This window comes from Rissa tridactyla, chromosome 2 (genome assembly GCF_028500815.1).
Source record: "Rissa tridactyla isolate bRisTri1 chromosome 2, bRisTri1.patW.cur.20221130, whole genome shotgun sequence".
In the NCBI taxonomy this organism is placed as follows: Eukaryota; Metazoa; Chordata; class Aves; order Charadriiformes; family Laridae; genus Rissa; species Rissa tridactyla.
This window is the reverse complement of record NC_071467.1, coordinates 120,961,675-120,978,970: the sequence shown is the minus strand read 5'-3', so window position 1 is coordinate 120,978,970 and position 17,296 is coordinate 120,961,675. Positions and strand designations below refer to the sequence as shown.

General features: G+C 40.3%; 1 protein-coding gene across 1 annotated transcript in view; it reads left to right on the top strand.

Moving 5' to 3' along the window:
* NEK11 (NIMA related kinase 11) overlaps positions 1 to 12,508 on the top strand; it is a 98,876-nt gene extending 86,368 nt beyond the window's left edge. Inside the window, exon 16 of the mRNA XM_054189618.1 lies at positions 12,304 to 12,508. Coding sequence (XP_054045593.1) covers positions 12,304 to 12,508 — 205 coding nt within the window. The remainder of the gene's footprint in view (positions 1 to 12,303) is intronic.
* Positions 12,509 to 17,296: the final 4,788 nt, after the last annotated feature.

The following is a 17,296-nucleotide window of genomic DNA, read 5'->3' as shown; positions in this document are numbered from 1 at the left end:
GGTTCCTAATCTTCAGGACTCCTCTAGGGTACTATCCTCATTTTTGTTCAGACTGCATGCAGATAGCATTTTATCCTTGTATCAGGAACAGCGTGATCCCTGGTATTCAGATACATCAAATTACATCTTCAAGATTAGAGTGGTAGATGGGGAGAGGTGTGAAAATGTGTGAATCTTGGAAAATCTGTTGTATTAGTTCAGAACTCAACTAGCTTCCATTCAAGAAATAAACCAAAATACTTAGTAAGATCCAATTTTCTCTAGAAATTGTTCATTACTAGTGGCTTCTTTTGTGCCTAATACATGCAGAGTCACATAGAAAGCGCTGGCAACTGAATTAACAAACCTCAGGTTTTACGCTTGCATGTTGAGTCTGCTTCCCTGCCGTAACAGGACGGAAGTTCTGTATGTTTAAGTTGGAAATGATGGCATCTTTAAAATGGTCAAGAGCATTCATTCCATGTCTCCAGAGTGTTACAGCTGTTAGCCTTCAATTTTAGTGGTTGTTCAGCTTTAGGGCCTCTGGTATTCTTCACGGCAAGCTCCGATACGCCTGAGCTCAGCGAAAGTTGGAAGTGATCCATCATTTAATTGTTAGATGGGGGTGTGCTGATTATATAGATCTTAATGTGCTGCCCTGCCAGCTACAAGCAATGCAGGAATTCAACAGCTGCTACTGAAAGGTATTTGGCGAGAACAGTATGTTTTATCATTTTTTTTTTTGCTTGCTTTTGAAGGTAGCATGTATGTATTGCTCTAGCCTGACAATTATGGAAAATGGAATTACATATTAAAATCCCAGGTCACTAATCCAGATGTTCTTGGGTTTTCAACCAGTCTGCAATATAGAACATGTATTTGCTTCTCTGAAGTAGTCTCCAGCATGAAGCCCCCAGCTCTGTAGCCTAAGTTGAATCAATACTAGTTTATTTGCTGTATCTCAGTGTAAAACGGACCACAAATATTTATGTTTAGTTGCTTCATTTGTTGTCCTAGAAAGGGTGCCAAAGATTAAGGCCCCAGGTCAGTGAAGTACTTCATCACGTTCATAATGTTAAACAGAAGTCATCTATCATCTTCAGAAAGACAACAGATGCTTAAGGTTATGCAAATATTCAACTGCCTGGCTTAATCAGACATTGAATGGAGTAGTCATACAGGAGGATATTCACACAGCCCAATTATAGCAACCTTTCCTAGGTGCCTATGAACTTCTCTGGGCCCCCTCTGTGGAAAGACACAGGATAGTTTAGAACGTATGTTTTAGGCTCCTATTCTGATTTTACCTGTAGGAGTTTTGTTTCTCTCATGCTGGTGCCAAAGGTGGCAGCCAACTAAGGTAAGTGTATAAAATTAGGCTGGGTGACCATTCACTTTGCTTTTGCCTGTACTTGTGTTTCTTGCAAGTCGTAGATTGTTCTTTGAGAAGCTTATACTGCTCCTCTCCATTCTGCATCTGGGGATGGGAAGACCATGTCACCTGTCAATGCCATCATTTCAGCAGTTCTTAGCAGCGTTACTTAGCACTTTGGAATGAATGAAGTGAACAAACTGAGCAGCTAGAGTGAGTGTATCTGTTAGCTAACATACAACAGGATGTAATTAAACTTTGATGTATTTTCTTGGGATGTTCATTGTGGTGCTCATTTTGGATGTTACTTAAACCTCAGGTCCAACCCTTAAAGTGTAAGATTTTGTGAATTTAGATATATAAAGGAAACTCAGACTTTTTCAGCTTCTCTACTGAGCTACATGTCATAGATTCACGAGCCAGTCTCTTATCCTGAATTTTTAAGAATTTTTTTGAAGTGGACAGTAGTGTTATAATTGCTTTAGCACTAGAGAGAGTTTTTATCCAGTAACAAAACACATAAAATTATAAGTATAGACTCACTCATTTTAAAATGTCAAGTAGCCCCAAACACTCAAAACACTAGGAGAATTAGACTAACACATCTTTCTGTTTTGCACAAAAAGCATGATTTCCCTAGTTTCGCTTGCTGTGCATACATTATACACAGATTGAGCTGCTCAGTTTTCTAGCACCTTGATTTTGACAATAGTTTGCAAATATGAGAATGCTTTCATGTGGCATTAATCATACAGTCTGTTTTCAGTCCAGGACCACTTGAAGAATCTTGACAGTGTTTACTAGATGCAGCATCGCAACCTTGGGAAGTTTACAGAGACACTTGGGAGAAAAATAGGTAGGGAATACACAAAGGGCATTGACCAAAACCTTGCCAGGGCTATCGATGTTTACTCTTTCCTCTACTTTTGTCTTCATCTGCTTGCTACTCTAATACCATACTTGTCTGTAAGGAAAATCTGTCCTTTTCCTTCATTCCTTCACCGTGTTTTTTTCCCAGTTAGCACATAGTGATTTCGTTCCTTTCTATACATAAGTCACTAAGGTATACATCTCATGTTCCCCGTCTGGAAGGAGGTGAGCAATGCAGAGCTGCTATCATAAACAATACCCACGGGATAAAATACCAGAGGCTTGGGCAGCATGCAGACTGTCTTGCATGAAGGAGAGGTTAGCAGACCCAAGACACCGCATTTGCCATCACTCCAAAGGGAGCACCCACCACTTCTGAGGGTGCAGCCGTGTTGAGGGTGGCTTTGTTGCAGGTCTGTCTCCCTCTGCGGTGAACCTCATTGCTGAGCAGCTTGTTTTCATGAGTTGTCGGGCTTCAGGGTTTGGAGATACCAAACTGACTGCGCTACGTTTACCGTAGGACGTGTCCTATGTTTACATTAACCAGACATGGCCAAAGGTTGGGACAAAACCAGAGGATAATAGTACTTGTAAGGCCTAACCTTGCTCTTAGTTTTAGGGTAACACCTCAGACATGTATCTCCATTAACTTTTCTGCAGAAAAATAATTTTGATCCTGAAGAGAAGAACTGAGCATTGCAAAAATTCGCTTTAGCTTAATGGTAATTTTTCTGGCTCAGTCATGTTTCACAGCAAGCTTGGGTTTTATCTCTGTGCGTCTACTAGCTGAAACAAATTATTTAGATATTATATTCTGATTGTTATGTTTCTGTTAGGCTTAATAGAAATCTTCACTAGTCTTTTATATACCATATTTTCAGACAGCTAGATGTAGTATTATTTGATTTTCCAAGAGATTTTTGAGAGAGGAATGACCAGAGTCCTATTTTGAAAAATCTTTAGGTATTAAATGTTTATTCTTTGGGAAAAAAATCAAAAGGACTAGACCTCTTATCTGCCTCTTTAAATGTCTAAATACCTCTGTAAAGCTAGGTGAAGAGCCAGAAGAAACTGAGTGCATAACCATTTCTAGGTCTTTCTGAAAATCATAGATCTACTGTCCATAGTTGATAATTGCTATTCTTTCTTCCTCTGCAGTATGGTGTAGTCATTGTGTGGCTCTGCCAGAATGTGAATTGGTCTTAACTATGAACTTTTTCCAGGGCTACAGGTGTGGAAACGGACCTGAAAGAAGTTGTGGACTTAATCCACCTACTTTCAGGCCCCTTCCAGTAGATATAGATGTGAACTAAGCCCAAACGTTTGATGTACAAAAACTTTACTCAGTTATTTGTGCCTATGTCAATATCTATTTTTATGTGTACATATATAGATGCATATATACTTGTCATAACTGGGCATCTCAGAATCCACAGCAGCTGTTTTTATTTTTAACTTTTAAAATGTCTTTTTGATTGGGTTACTTAAAAGTATTACTACTTTTATGATAACCTGGTATGGTTACTTAGCGTAGTTCAGCACTTGAATCATAGAATCATAGAATCATTTAGGTTGGAAAAGACCCATGGTATCATCAAGTCCAACCATCAACCCCACTCTACAAAGTTCTCCCTTACACCATATCCCTTAACACCACATCTAAACGAGTCTTAAACACATTCAGGGATGGTGCGTCCACCACCTCCCTGGGCAGCCTATTCCAGTGTCTGACCACTCTTTCTGTGAATAATTTTTTCCTGATGTCCAGCCTAAACCTACCCTGCTGCAGCCTGAACCCGTTCCCTCTTGTTCTATCGCTAATTACCTGTGAGAAGAGACCACCACCAACCTCTCTACAGTGTCCTTTCACGTAGTTGTAGAGAGTGATGAGGTCTCCCCTCAGCCTCCTCTTCCTCAAACTGAACAGTCCCAGCTCCTTCAACCGCTCCTCATACGATTTATTCTCCAGGCCCTTCACCAGCTTCGTTGCCCTCCTCTGCACTCGCTCCAGCACCTCGACATCTCTCTCATATTGAGGTGCCCAGAACTGCTGCTTCATCTCCCCCTGTTGCTGTACAATATCCAAGCCCAGCTGAAGGTTTGTTAGTAAATTACTGTGGGGCTTGTGATGTTTTTATCAATAATTGTCCAGCTCCATACCAGATGATTACATTAATCTCTCCATTGACATGCTTGACATGTTGACAGTCTTTTGATGGGACTGGCTTATTGGTAACTTAGAAATGCATTTTTTTACATCCAATATTAACGTTTGATGCAATGTGGATAAAGACAGTGCTCAGGTTGACCGAAATTATGTATGTAGTAATATGTAATATTATGATTGTTTCATTGAAATGCATAAGTCTGTATCTTTTCCCTTCTCTGATGGGCAAATTGTTAGTTTTATAACTGTCATTTTGGTGCAAGACCCTAGATCAGGAGAGGATCCCCCCCCCCCAATTCAAGCTGTGTAAGAGAAAATCAATATTAACTCTGAATTACCACACAGCTGAACAAAAGAGATTGCAATTATATTCCTACTTTTAAACTCTTATGAAGCTGTATATAATTATTGACTTCAGAGATAACTACTGTATCCTTGCATGCCCACATTCAAGAAGCAGCAGTGTGTTGTGCTGCTCTTCAGACATATTTATCTAAAACAAAAGCATTGATAAACAAAGTAGATGGCATCAGGTATGTATCGAATGTGCCTTGAATTTTTGCTTGATCTTCACCAATGATGCTGAATAAGTTGAACTGATGACTTTTCAAAGACTCTTTGTATGCCATGACACTGTTAAAACCAGGACGTTATTTAAAATTATTTCTCCAAGGCTAGGAAATCTCAGAATGTGTATAAAGAGCCTGCAGCCCAGGGAAGTGTGTTTCAGATAATTCTTCATGGGGACTATACTGTCATTTTCACCCGTCTTACCTCCTGAAGAATAGCTCTATATAAGCAAACTTGTTTCTTTTTTTTCATTTTTAGTATCAGCAGTAAATTTGTTAATATAGGAAGACTTTAAAATTGCCATATTCAGGTTTGATTTAAATGACCTTGTTTTGTTGTGACTTTCTTTTTTCTGTGGGAAAAACAAAAAAAAATTTCTCTTATGACAAACTGTATTCTAAATTAGTAGTAGCTAGAATTCAACTACCAGCTCTAAATTCTAATTCACGCTTCTTTCAAGAGCAGATGTCAGCTTCAATTACTATTTTACAAATTCATTTATCTCAGAAAATGAGATGCGGGGAGAATATTATTGTTGATATTTCTTCAGCTGTGTGTCTACAGCTTTTAATAATAAGATCCTGCTTAGCTCATGGGAAAATATGTTCTAAACATGCTTTAGATTTTGCCAGTCTTTGAAGTAGGACATCAGAGAGTTTTGTTTGCAATCAAATTAAGGTGCTTTAATTCAGAAATTATGAAGTAATTAAGGATGAATTATGAAAATTATCATTGTGTCTTCAAGTGAAGAAATTTTCATTCAGCAGTAATATGATGAAAGTCAAAGTCCACTGAGGCTTGAAGGTGAGGGTAGGGGCTAATATTAACAATTCAGATTTTCTTTTACTAGCTTTTATATCATACTTCTTTCAATTTCCTTTTTTTTTTTTTAATAAACCGTTTTCTTAGACGTTGCGATACTTTTCACATTCCCAAGACTGAACAGCTGTCAGAACTAGAAAGGTATTGCCCTACCTTTAGCAATAAGTTCCTAAAAAAAATAATCATGGAACTTATAATGCACTTCTAGCAGATCTCAAAGGGTCTTTATAGAGCAACAGACAAGCTTTGCTGCAAATGCAGTTTTGAACCCAGAGCACTTTCTTTCAAGTCTCAGAGAAGTTTTAATCATTCACAGTCAGTAATGCCAACATACCAAATGACAGGAAGATAACTTGAGAGGAAAGGGACCTTTTGTGTTTTAACTGAGATAAACCTGTTTGTTTACTGAACCATGAGGTGCTGTAGCAGATATTCTAAGATTTTCTGGTACAGCTAGAAAACAAGATTTTGTATGAGATCAAAGACATGTAATTTCCTGATTCTTTTGCAGAGTCATTTCAGGAGATAAACGTAACAATCTTTTTCACCAAGATTCATGTTACTGCTGGTTTGTGCTCTGTTTTAAAGAGAAATATAAGGTTAATAAACAAAAGCTTAGAAATAACACATTTGGGGACAAATCAAAGTTGGTTGTATTGATGGGAATCTTAAGTAATACTGCTGGACTCCGTAGGGATACCCTTGAGTTACAGAGTACAGAATTTAGTGAAATCTGCTGAAATTATTCTTTCAAAGATCCCCGCGCTTGCTTTCATGCCCCATGAGCCCTAATCACGACCGATTTGCCTCCTGATCTACAATAGGCTTGTTGGTGTAGGATGCAGGTGGCCTGGCTGCATCTGCAAGGATAAATAAATGTCCACTGGAATGGCTATTCCATGTACAGAAAGCTTCTTTTTTTAAGGTTTACATTAGGTTGCCATGAATAACATTAGTATTTTGAAATAACTGTATTTTCTGTGGTTGGCGTAGGAGCCGCGTGTTTGTCGTCTGCTGCGGCAGCAGTGAGATGCCTGATCCAGAGGGACTTTCATGGTGTCGTTCTGGTGTGCTCGGTAGTGACTTGTGCCCGAGCGTGGTGACTCGGCAGCTGCAGACCCTCTCCTTGCTCCCGAGCGCGGACCACGCTGCAGCTCCCTGGAGACACTAGTGAAAACTCTGTGTTTGCCAGCAGAAAGTGCTGCTTCCCTTTGGGGGTGGAAGAAGGAGGGCAGAATGGTTTTAAATGATAGTCGCTATCATGCTGAATGACATTCGAAAGTGAGAAGCTGAAAACCTCCTTAGCTGCTGATTTGTGTCATAGTTATCCTTCAAGGCAGGCAATGACAAGCTGTTGAGAAATATTAACCCAGCTGCTAACGCCCACAGAGGAGCGCAAACTTAAGCATTAATCTTGTTTTGTGGCTTTTGTCAGGGCTGCATAAAGGTAGGTGTATTGTAATTGATCTCCGGACCAGAAAGGAAATGCTAATATGTAGCTAGTAGCAGAATAGTCAAAATAAAGACCCACGGGATAATAGAAAATTCTTTGTTCACCCAGGGAAAGATTTACAACTTCCTCAGCCAGTTGAGAACACAACATTATTATATTGTCAAATTTTAGTAATTTTGCACTGATGCGTAGGAAATCAACTGCAAATCACCAGATAGCCCAATAAATTCATTTGGGCCCAGATCCACTAAATGACTTGGAACATTTTTAGACACCCTGAGTATAAAATTGCGATTCTCAAGGCTCCTGTTTAGCTCCCCTCTCACGCTGGCAGTGAGTCAAAGCAGTAAGTGCCTATGATTTTGCTGATATTCATACCACTTCTCACATGCTCAGAAGCACCTTACCCTTGACAGAACCAAGTCTCTCTCATGCCCAGACCCCTCATTATCCACAAATCAGATATCTCTGTGGCTTGTTCCAGTTAATTTTCTCTAGGCGTGGATTGTGTGTTGCAGAAAAGCTGTCAGCAAGAGGCGTTTTATTTCAAACCACAGCTTCCATGGATGCTAGTGTGGGGCCTGGCAATATCTGCTGTCCAGCCAGTAGGTTGGTGGTCAGAGCATGCCTCCAGGCTGTGGAGGTCCCCATCCCTGTGCCTTCTCTGCCTGGCACATTGGGACTGCTCTCTGCAGCCAGAAGGAGTGAGGGAAGTTGGCCTCACTGTTGAATCTCTTGTAGTTCGCAAGGAGGGCACTCACTTCCATGTGGCAACCTGGATTTCAGTCCCAAGGACTGAAGGACTCCAATGACGGCACATACTATTTTATCCAGGGACTGTTTCATAAAAATAATATTTGCACATACCTCCAGTGTTGTCCTTGGTCCTCAGTCTATCCAGAGTTAGCCTCCATCATGTCTCATTCTCTTCTGGCCCAATACATCAGCTTTCATACAAATCAGAAGGAAGGTGAAGGAGAGTCCTTCATCCCCCTGTCTGATGGGTGATTATGGTACTGCTCTGGGAGGTGTGGGTTTGAATCGCCTCCTAGCCCCAGGTTTCCAGATCTTTGGGTGAATGCTCTAAAAGGGGACAAATGTGTACCTATGTGGCCATGCTGAATTGCTGTTTGTCCTGGGTGGACAGAGGTGATTCCCAACTTTCCTATAAAGCCAGACAAGTGTCAGATTTAGGATATACCTTCCTTCAGTTGTCATGGGCTGCTGTGTTGGGTAAATGACCTTTTTTGGGTGACCGCATTGTACAGAGAGAACAGAGTTCAACCACAGAGCTGTAAATATCATTCCATGAACAAGATGCTGAAAAGTTAGGAAACAGAGTGCTCAAATGCCAGCAATTAATCCCTCTGTATATCTAAGCCTTTGTAACACAGTGAAACAAAATAAAGAACAATCTGAGAGATTGCATTTCAGCATGTTAGTGTGTATCACCCTGGGTCAGACCCTTGGCTGGTAGAGGTTGATGTAACTCCTTTGATTTCAGCAAAGTGAAAAACAATTTAGGGCAGTGTGGGACGGGGTTCTGGCCCACGGAGCTTGTCAGAGTAATGAAATCCCGGGTGTCAGGTACCCCCTTTGCATGTGTAGTCTTGGCTGAGAAAGGGATGATGGCTCCTTTCTGGGGGGAAAATAGTGAGTTTGTAGGTGAGTGAGCTATGAGATAGCACAAAAAGAGTAAATGCCAGTAAATCAGAGAACAGCCAAATGGGAGCTTTGTACTTCTTCTCACAGCACATTTGGTGGTAAGGCTTTTAACCATTTCAAAACTGTAAATGCAGGTTTGCATGTGAAATTGAAATAACTATAAACACAAGGGAGGTGCAAAATCCGTAATTGTGCCTCTGTAGGACTTCACAGGGATGGAACAGTATCCCCTAGCACAGGATCGGGGCCGTAATGGGCAAACCTTGCTTTCCAGGAAGGCACCATCACTCTCCCTCCGTCAGGATGATAGATTCACTCAGTACCGTCTGTTTGACATTGACTGTCTTAGATCCCACCTTTCTGCCTCTGTCACAGAAAATGCATGATGTGGTAGCAGACTCACATTAATGCAACGCTCGAGTCCAAACAGACCCTGATGTCTTCTTTTGTAAAAGCAGGTTATAATTTTTGTTACCTACCCCTTAATTTTCAACCTAGGATCACTTTTCCCCTAATGCTATTGTATCAGCTATTATACAGATTAGCTGATTTGCATGCTCTGCCAAGCTAAACTGAAAAGATTCAAGTCTGCAGGTCACATTTATTAGCAGTAGCAATACTCCCAAGATATGTGTTTGCTTAATTTTCATCTTTAAATAGACAGGACTGCCAAAAGATTAAACGTACTTGTCTAAGAGGGAGAGAGGAGTCAGTAAAGGCATTGATGAAGTAGCGGTGATAGCTTCTCGTGTCTTCATTTTTAACCATTGGAGAGAAATACGGTGATATTTCTGATTTGTGAAGAAATGTACATTATTTGCCAAACAAATCCCTGTTTAGCTTTCATTGCTAATGTAATCCCTAGGCTTTCAGTGTCTGAGAATGAATCACTTCCAAGAGTTTTAGTTTTCCCTAAACGGCACCATTGTTAGAAAAAAAAGGGGCAGTTTCTAGTTACGGGAAGCAGGACTGGATCAGGTCTCTGGAGCTTGGCCCTGTGGCTTCTCATCCTGGGTCTTGGCTTTCTCTGCCCCAAGTTCCTGATCCGCCTCTGTGTCAGGAGGCAGCAGGAGGGGTAATATGTAGCCGAAGGGGGGGATCACAGCTGAGCACGACCAAGCTGCAGAAAAGCAGACAGCAGGCGGGATGTGAGGAGAAGTGTTTCCTCCTTGTGAGATCAGAGCAGTCACCTAGGATATCCTTCAGGCAAAAATACCATGTTAGATGTATTGTCCATTTTCAGCAGCAGTAGTTCCTACTGTATATAATAACCGTTTTTTTCAGAAGTCCGTTATATGCTAATAAAGTGGTTCTGCATTACTGAGGAAATGGTATGCTTTCACACCAAATGCAGTTTAAGAAACAATAAACTAAAATTCTTTGAAACAATTTTCTGAGAATGGAGGAATTTACATAATGTGGAAATTTTACTGGCTGCAATCTCACTATAACGATGTTATTCCTCAGCAATAACAGGATGACCACAGATGAAAAGCAGCTACCCCTTTAGGTGAATCATGTTATCAGGTTAGAACTGTTGGCCTTGCCCTGGTGTTAGACACATAGCAAAATCAGTACAATATCAGCAAAAAAAGTACAACTGGAGCACGTGGTGGTGTTGGGGGGCAGTGTGCAGGTTTAACCATTTAAGCTGCTTCTGGGAAGTCTTGTGTGTGCTTGTGCTGAACCCAGCGCAGAGTATTAGAGTGCTAAGCCTTAATGCTGGCACCAGGAGACAGCTCTGACCCCTTTCTCTGCTCCCGTACAGCTCAGAAAGGGTGATCCTTGGCATGGCCAGAAGCTGAGCATGTCCCAGCTCCCTGCTGCCCTGTAACCCAGGCGCTGGCTGGAGCCTGACTGTGGGCAGAATGAGCCCAGGGCCACCAGCAGCTCCTTCATAAGTAGTAGGCAGCTCAATTCTGGGGTGATACATGAGGCAGTTCCCATCTTGGGACAACTCTGTGGGTCATCCTCTCAGTTTACTGCGATCGAAATTTGTAGAAAGCAGTGTGTGACAGAGACTCAGTGGAAGGCAAACCTGAGCACAGACACTGAGGCTGACATTTTGGAACACTGTACGGCTCACTTCCTAGTACCTCCTTTTTGACTAAAAGAATTACCACCAAGCAAAGTGTTAAGGCATCAAATATTTTAACATGCTAGAGACACAATATGTGTGATGCTTGAGAAATGTGTGAGAGCATTAGAATCTCAGATACCACTAGTTCATTTTAGTATGTAAGAATAATTTGTCAGAGAAACCTTATTCAGATATGCTGAAGAGGTTTATTGAAGACGTCTTCATGCCATGATGGATTTTCTGGAGAAAAAAACCCACCACACACCCCCCAGCAAAAAAAACCCCAACCAACCAAAACCCCAAATACTCTTGAAATCCTAGAAAAATCATAGTGGGAGGAAAGGTTGCTTACCACAACTTTACCTAACCAAAATAAGACATTTTTTAATACAAATTGCAGATGTTTCCACAAAGTGATCCCAATTGTTCCAGCTCAGTTTCTGACTAAGGGAAGGGCATGATTACTCCTGAAATGTGCAAGTCTGAAGTTAAAGACAATCAAATATCAACTTCTCTAACACATAAAAGAAAGAAAACAGCACAGTTCCTGTGGCAGATGTGTGCAGAGCAGGCAGATAGTTTCTGATATGCTGAAGGAAGATTACTCCAATATTTTCATCAAAAATATTATGAATCCATCACTGAGTGGAAAATTTTATGTCACCTGTGGCTGGTGACATAGGAAGGTAAAGATGTTTGCCTTTAAAAAGAAGTTCTATTCATTGTCTTGCAGTTTGCAAATGGATCGTCTTTGTAAATCAAGATCCTGTGAGTGTATTCTTTGCTGCTGAATTACAGATCTGTCTTCTGATAAAAGGAGAGTGCTGTAGGAAAAGAAAAAAATGTCAGTTAGCTCATGCTGAGCTTGCACAACGGTTTCCTTGTTATTTGATAGAAGCTAAAATAAAGCAATGAATCCTGAAATGTGTTTGTTCACATAAAATTCCACTGGTGTATTTTTGACTGGGGTTGGCTCCTTTTGGTTATAATGATATCCAGAGGCAATAATACATGTGGGTATACTGGGCTTGCTGTAGATAAAATGCTGTGTTAGATTTGGCATGAAAAGGAATCTTGGTTTGTAACAACAACGGCCATGTTTCCTGTGACTTTGCTACGGCCAGGTTTTCACTCCTGGGCTCTTTGTATAATGAACAATCAGAGAGAAATTCCCAAGGAAACTTTATTGTCCTTGTCAGACAAATAAGGTGCCTCATTATATGGTACCTACAACATTTAGAAAAAAATCAGTAGTAGTTATTGCTTTTATTAATATATAATGTGAATTTACTTTTACTTGACCTTTATGTAATATTTATCCCCAGATCTGCTATAGGGAAGCTGGGAGCGGAGGTATTTGAGGCCGTGTACAGCTATCTCAAGCAAGCGAGACAGCAGAATGCCAGTGAGGAGGAGATCAGGAGACGTCTGGAGAAACTAGTTGCTAGAGCAAGCGATTGCTTTGAAGTGGATCAGCTTTTGTACTTTGAGGAGCAGCTACAGGCTTCAGAAGAAAGTCTTCAGTTGTAAAATTTGTGTCAGTAAGAGGACTGTAAATGGCAAGGAGGAGTGAATGTGCTGAGCTGCCTTCTTCAGGCCAGCGAGCAAGTACAGGAGGTATTTGGAGGAAACTACTGAAGGTAACGTAGTAGCTAAGCATGTGGGTAAACTCCGTTTAAGATTCCAGACCATGGTGAGAAGTGGGTAAATATGGTACAAATTACAGGGAGAGGAAGAACAACAAATGTTTGTGACAGTGAAGGGGAGGATTCACCGTTACCAGCATCCCTTTTTCACCACTTAGGACATAAAGAAAGGCGGTGTCCTGGGCCTTGGCCAGGCATCAGTGAGAGCATCACTGGCAAAGCTGCCTCTGATGGAAATGGTGCCGGATTAGACTCCAGCTGCTGTTGATTCCTATGATAACTGGTCCTCATGACATTTAAGCCCTTATTTTTTGTACTTTGGCAGGTTTACCCTTGAACATACATATCTATGTTCGGCTTCTCAGCCACTAATTGTCTTGTTATTCTTCAGTGTTCAAAAGGACTGCATTTAATCTGCATGACTTTCAAAGGACCTGTGAAAATACGTGCTGGTGTGTATATTTATATACATACATGCATGCACCCAGAGATAGGTATGTATATCCATAGAGGAAGAAAGATGTCTGGCCATACACCGTACACATGTGCATGTATAGAGACAGAGACGTGAGGCCTGAGCTATAGCTGACTACGTTAGCTAGGAATCCGTGCTGCAACTTCTGAGAGTTTGGGATCAAATTCATTGTACACAGATGGAACAATAAACTGGTGGTTTTTTGGCTTGCGCGTGGTTACCGTTAATGTTTTTTCTCAGTGTTCATGCTCCCTTTTTCATATGCCTCACACTTCTGCTGATTTCAACTGTATATCATGCTCTGATTATATACCTGATGTTTTCCTTCTACCTCCTTCTTCTTTATTCTGCATTTTGAGCTCCTTCATCCGTGTAAAACACTAAAGGATAACAAAGTAGTACAATCTATAGTAGAATCTCAAATTGATTGTGGATGAAATTAATTTTAGGCATTGAGCCATTATCATAATCCTTATGTTTGCTGCTTTTGTGTCACAACTCTTAAAGGACTAAAGAACTAAATTAAATAAATTAAAATAAATTCGTAATATGAATATCAAAAAACATTGCTATTTGACCTGAGATGAGTTATTTACTGGTATTGATAGTAAATTAAGCAGTACCTGATCTGTCTTTGTGATATGCTTTAAGAGACCTAAAGGGAAAGGTAAGTAGAGTCATCTTAATCTAACTCAGCAGCAACACAAACTGAGGAAGCAAAGGACATGCCCAGCTACAGAAGATGTGGCATTATACTTCCAACTCAAAGTAACAGGAGAATCTGGCATGTCTGATTTCAGCTTTTATTCGGAACACGGAGTGCTACAAACCGGAGACTAAAATCCACACATATGATCACTGAGGTAGGGAAACATATTTTTTTCTTCTATGTGGTGGTTCACGTGGAGAGGCAGTTTGAAGCACAAATTCTCAGTCAGGTTTCAGTCTCTTTTCTGTTATTTCTTCTTGTACTTACACTCCCCATCCTTCTCGATGTTGTGTCTGTGTACTTCTTCCATATTTTTTGCACACGACTTCATATAAGACCATTTGAAAACAGAAGTGCCAAAGTCCAAGATAAAGGAGGGGTTACTGGATGTTGCAGGGACTAAAAAGTTGTCAAAGCAAATAATAAGTAACCAGCACATGATGAGAATTATGTCAGAGGGAGATAATCTTGGCTACTACACTTACCTCCAGCTGTGATTTAGAGTAATTTATCACAAAAACTTCATAAACAGCCTCTGTAAGCAATCAGTTCTTTTTTATTAATGAGGAACACTTCATTAGACATTTTTTGCGTGCTGCTTTCCTGCAGCATGCAAGGAAAATAGAGCTGCATAGGAATGGGTCAAGTTCTCTAAGGCATTCCAGCTCTAGGGAGATCATTAAAGGGCAGCCTTTAAAGCCTGGAAAACATGGTCTAGCCATGCAGATTACACTTAGGAAAATGGTTGCTCTCTGAGGAGCAGTACTTCTGCTTGTTACACAAGAAAAAAGAAATCACAGCGCCTTTTACAGTCACTTCAGTTGCTTTCTTCTCTCTGCAGGATATGAACTTCAAGTCATATGAGGATCTGGAGGTTACTACTTTTACTGGTTATATACCTTAAACTACGCTTTGATTTTGTTTTTCTGTCGATCAAACCACAATTAGGCAATGTGGTATACATATTAAACTCAGCAGGAAACTTTTTGTCTTTGAACTGTAGTAAAAGCACAGAGGTAAATCCCATGGATCTGACAGAAATTCTTACATCACTGTTTCTGTTGAGGCTCACTTCAGAAAAGCGTTAGATCGGATTGTATGCCTTTGCATCTACTCTCTTTTTCCAATAAACCCCTACATTTTTCAGATCTCATCCCTTCCAAAATTCTCAGCAAATTGTTGGGTTTGAAATTGCATCATCCAGACCAGGACCAGCTCTTATTTTACAGACAATGAGATCTATCCCCACCAGAACCTGATAAAACCTGATGAATTTGTCTTCTGTCATGCTGCATTCCGTGCCCCAGGGGAGAATATGCATCAGGAATTCAACTCCATTCTGCAGCTCATTAAAACCTGTTTCATAGGTTCCAAAAAGCTGGGTTTTGTTTTGTTTTTACAGGTGTTTAAAGGCCTCCCAGTATCCTCCTACACTTCTGCAGCTGCACAGTAAGTATCCTTCAGTGGGGATTTTGTGTGCTGTCCCCAGGCTTGCAGAGATGGGCATGTGGGTATATAAAAAAAAGTTACACGGTCTTTTTCCAGACAATTGCCGTATTTTTCTGTTTTCCAATATCCAGCAACTAAATATTCTCATCATGTTAATATTATCTTGATGACATATAGCCTACACTGTTCTTGTTTTGTGTGATATTGTTATCATAAACCTTTTGTTGCCTTAGACATGTGTGCACCAACACTCACAAATCCCCTATCAGATTTTCTCTTGAGGTCGCCACCAGCTAAAAATTATAAGAGCCTCCACTGATCCCGAACTGTTTCAAACTAAATAGATTAATGAAGATTTTATAAAACCGTATATAGACGCATGAATCAAAAATTGTGACAGAGAACAGCTTACGTACCCTGGGGTAGAGAGGCTGGTGCCAGATAGACTGTCTCTGCTGAGCTTAGTGAAGCTGCCTTTGGTGCAGTGGTATGAGTATTAAAGGTAACAGTGGTTACTTAGATGCCATACTGATAATCTCTATATAGCATTATCAGATTAATTATCTTTCTGCAATCAAGTTTAGTATAAAAAGAAAGTAGTAAATTTTGAACTAACAAAAAAAGTACGGTACTGAATCCTTAGAGATCAGTAGGTCCTTAGAAATGCAAAAAGTCTGAAGAAAGCAGGAGACGACGAAAGGGTCATTGTATCATGAAGTCCACTAAGCAATGGTTGAACCCAGTCAGGCTGTTAACAGGCCTTACTCTTCCACAAACATGTCAATCTGTAGAGAGAAGCGCAGAGTCCTTTTCTAGCCTAATAGAGCATTGATAGAAGGAGAGGAACAGATCAAATTAATTACATTATCTATTAGACAAATGGAATGAATTGCCATAAAAGAAAAAAAAAATCTTTTTACAAGATTAGATCTCGTATAACATAATTTTTTTTCTCAGATCTATTCTGCTCGCTGGGGAAAAAGGGCTTAAGATGAAGAAAAGACTGAGTCACTGTCCTTTATATATGAAATGCATTCTATATGTGAAAAAATATATGAAATACAAGCAAGTTCATTTCCAGCAAAATCCCATTGCTGGTGGTCATTAGTAGGAATCTAAAAGGAAGGAGGAGGACTGTTAGTATCATGGATCTTCAGCAATAAAAAAGCAACAGAGCTGATGGAAGTAAATGTGAGGAAATAAATGTAAAGATATTAGATTGCTGTGGGTAGGGCTTCATAAAAGGTCCCATTTGACTTACGTGTTTGTACCAAAAACCTTCACAAGCATCTAACAGCCTTGCTGCTTTTTTATTGACTCTCCTAAAAGTGCTAGAAGCTGTATTACTTGATGCAGAGATATTGCACGCAAAGGAAGTGAGGTGAGTAATTATTTAACACTTTGGGGCCTCGAACTTGGTAAAAAGGTGCTTGAATTATAAAGGGAAAAAGAGTATTTGAATGTTTTGATAAGAAGCAGAGCTGTCAATGTCTCGTCCACAGCTGGATTAGGAGGCAGACCAATTTGATTTGTCACAGCAAACAAGATGTAAGTCCTTATTTACAGATAATTTGCCATGTTAGCTCTCCAGACAGGTTTCAGTCTTGAGTTGTTCACACAAAGTTAGTCACAGCCACCTGATTTTCAGTATTCCTGCACTGTGTAGTTGGTCACTACCCCATCAGGTCAGAAAGCAGAAACCAGGTCATGGGAATAAACTTCCCAGCAGAAGGACCAGTTGAGGAAAACATACCTTTAGTCAGCTGGTTTAAATGTATTGATCCGTTCCACCAGATGATACCTGGCCAGGGATTCCCAATGTTTTGCAACGTACCAGAAATACACACACTGTGACTATCATCCCACAGATAAAATGGGCTCAGTTTTGTTGTCATCTTCATTAATCCATGGCTAGCTGTTACCAAAGTACGAAGGCAGTGGTGTGCAAACAATAAGAAATAATACTTCTAAAGAAAAATGGCAAATGGAAGGGGAGAAGATTACTCCTTTCTATAACTTGACTGTCAATATACTTTCGC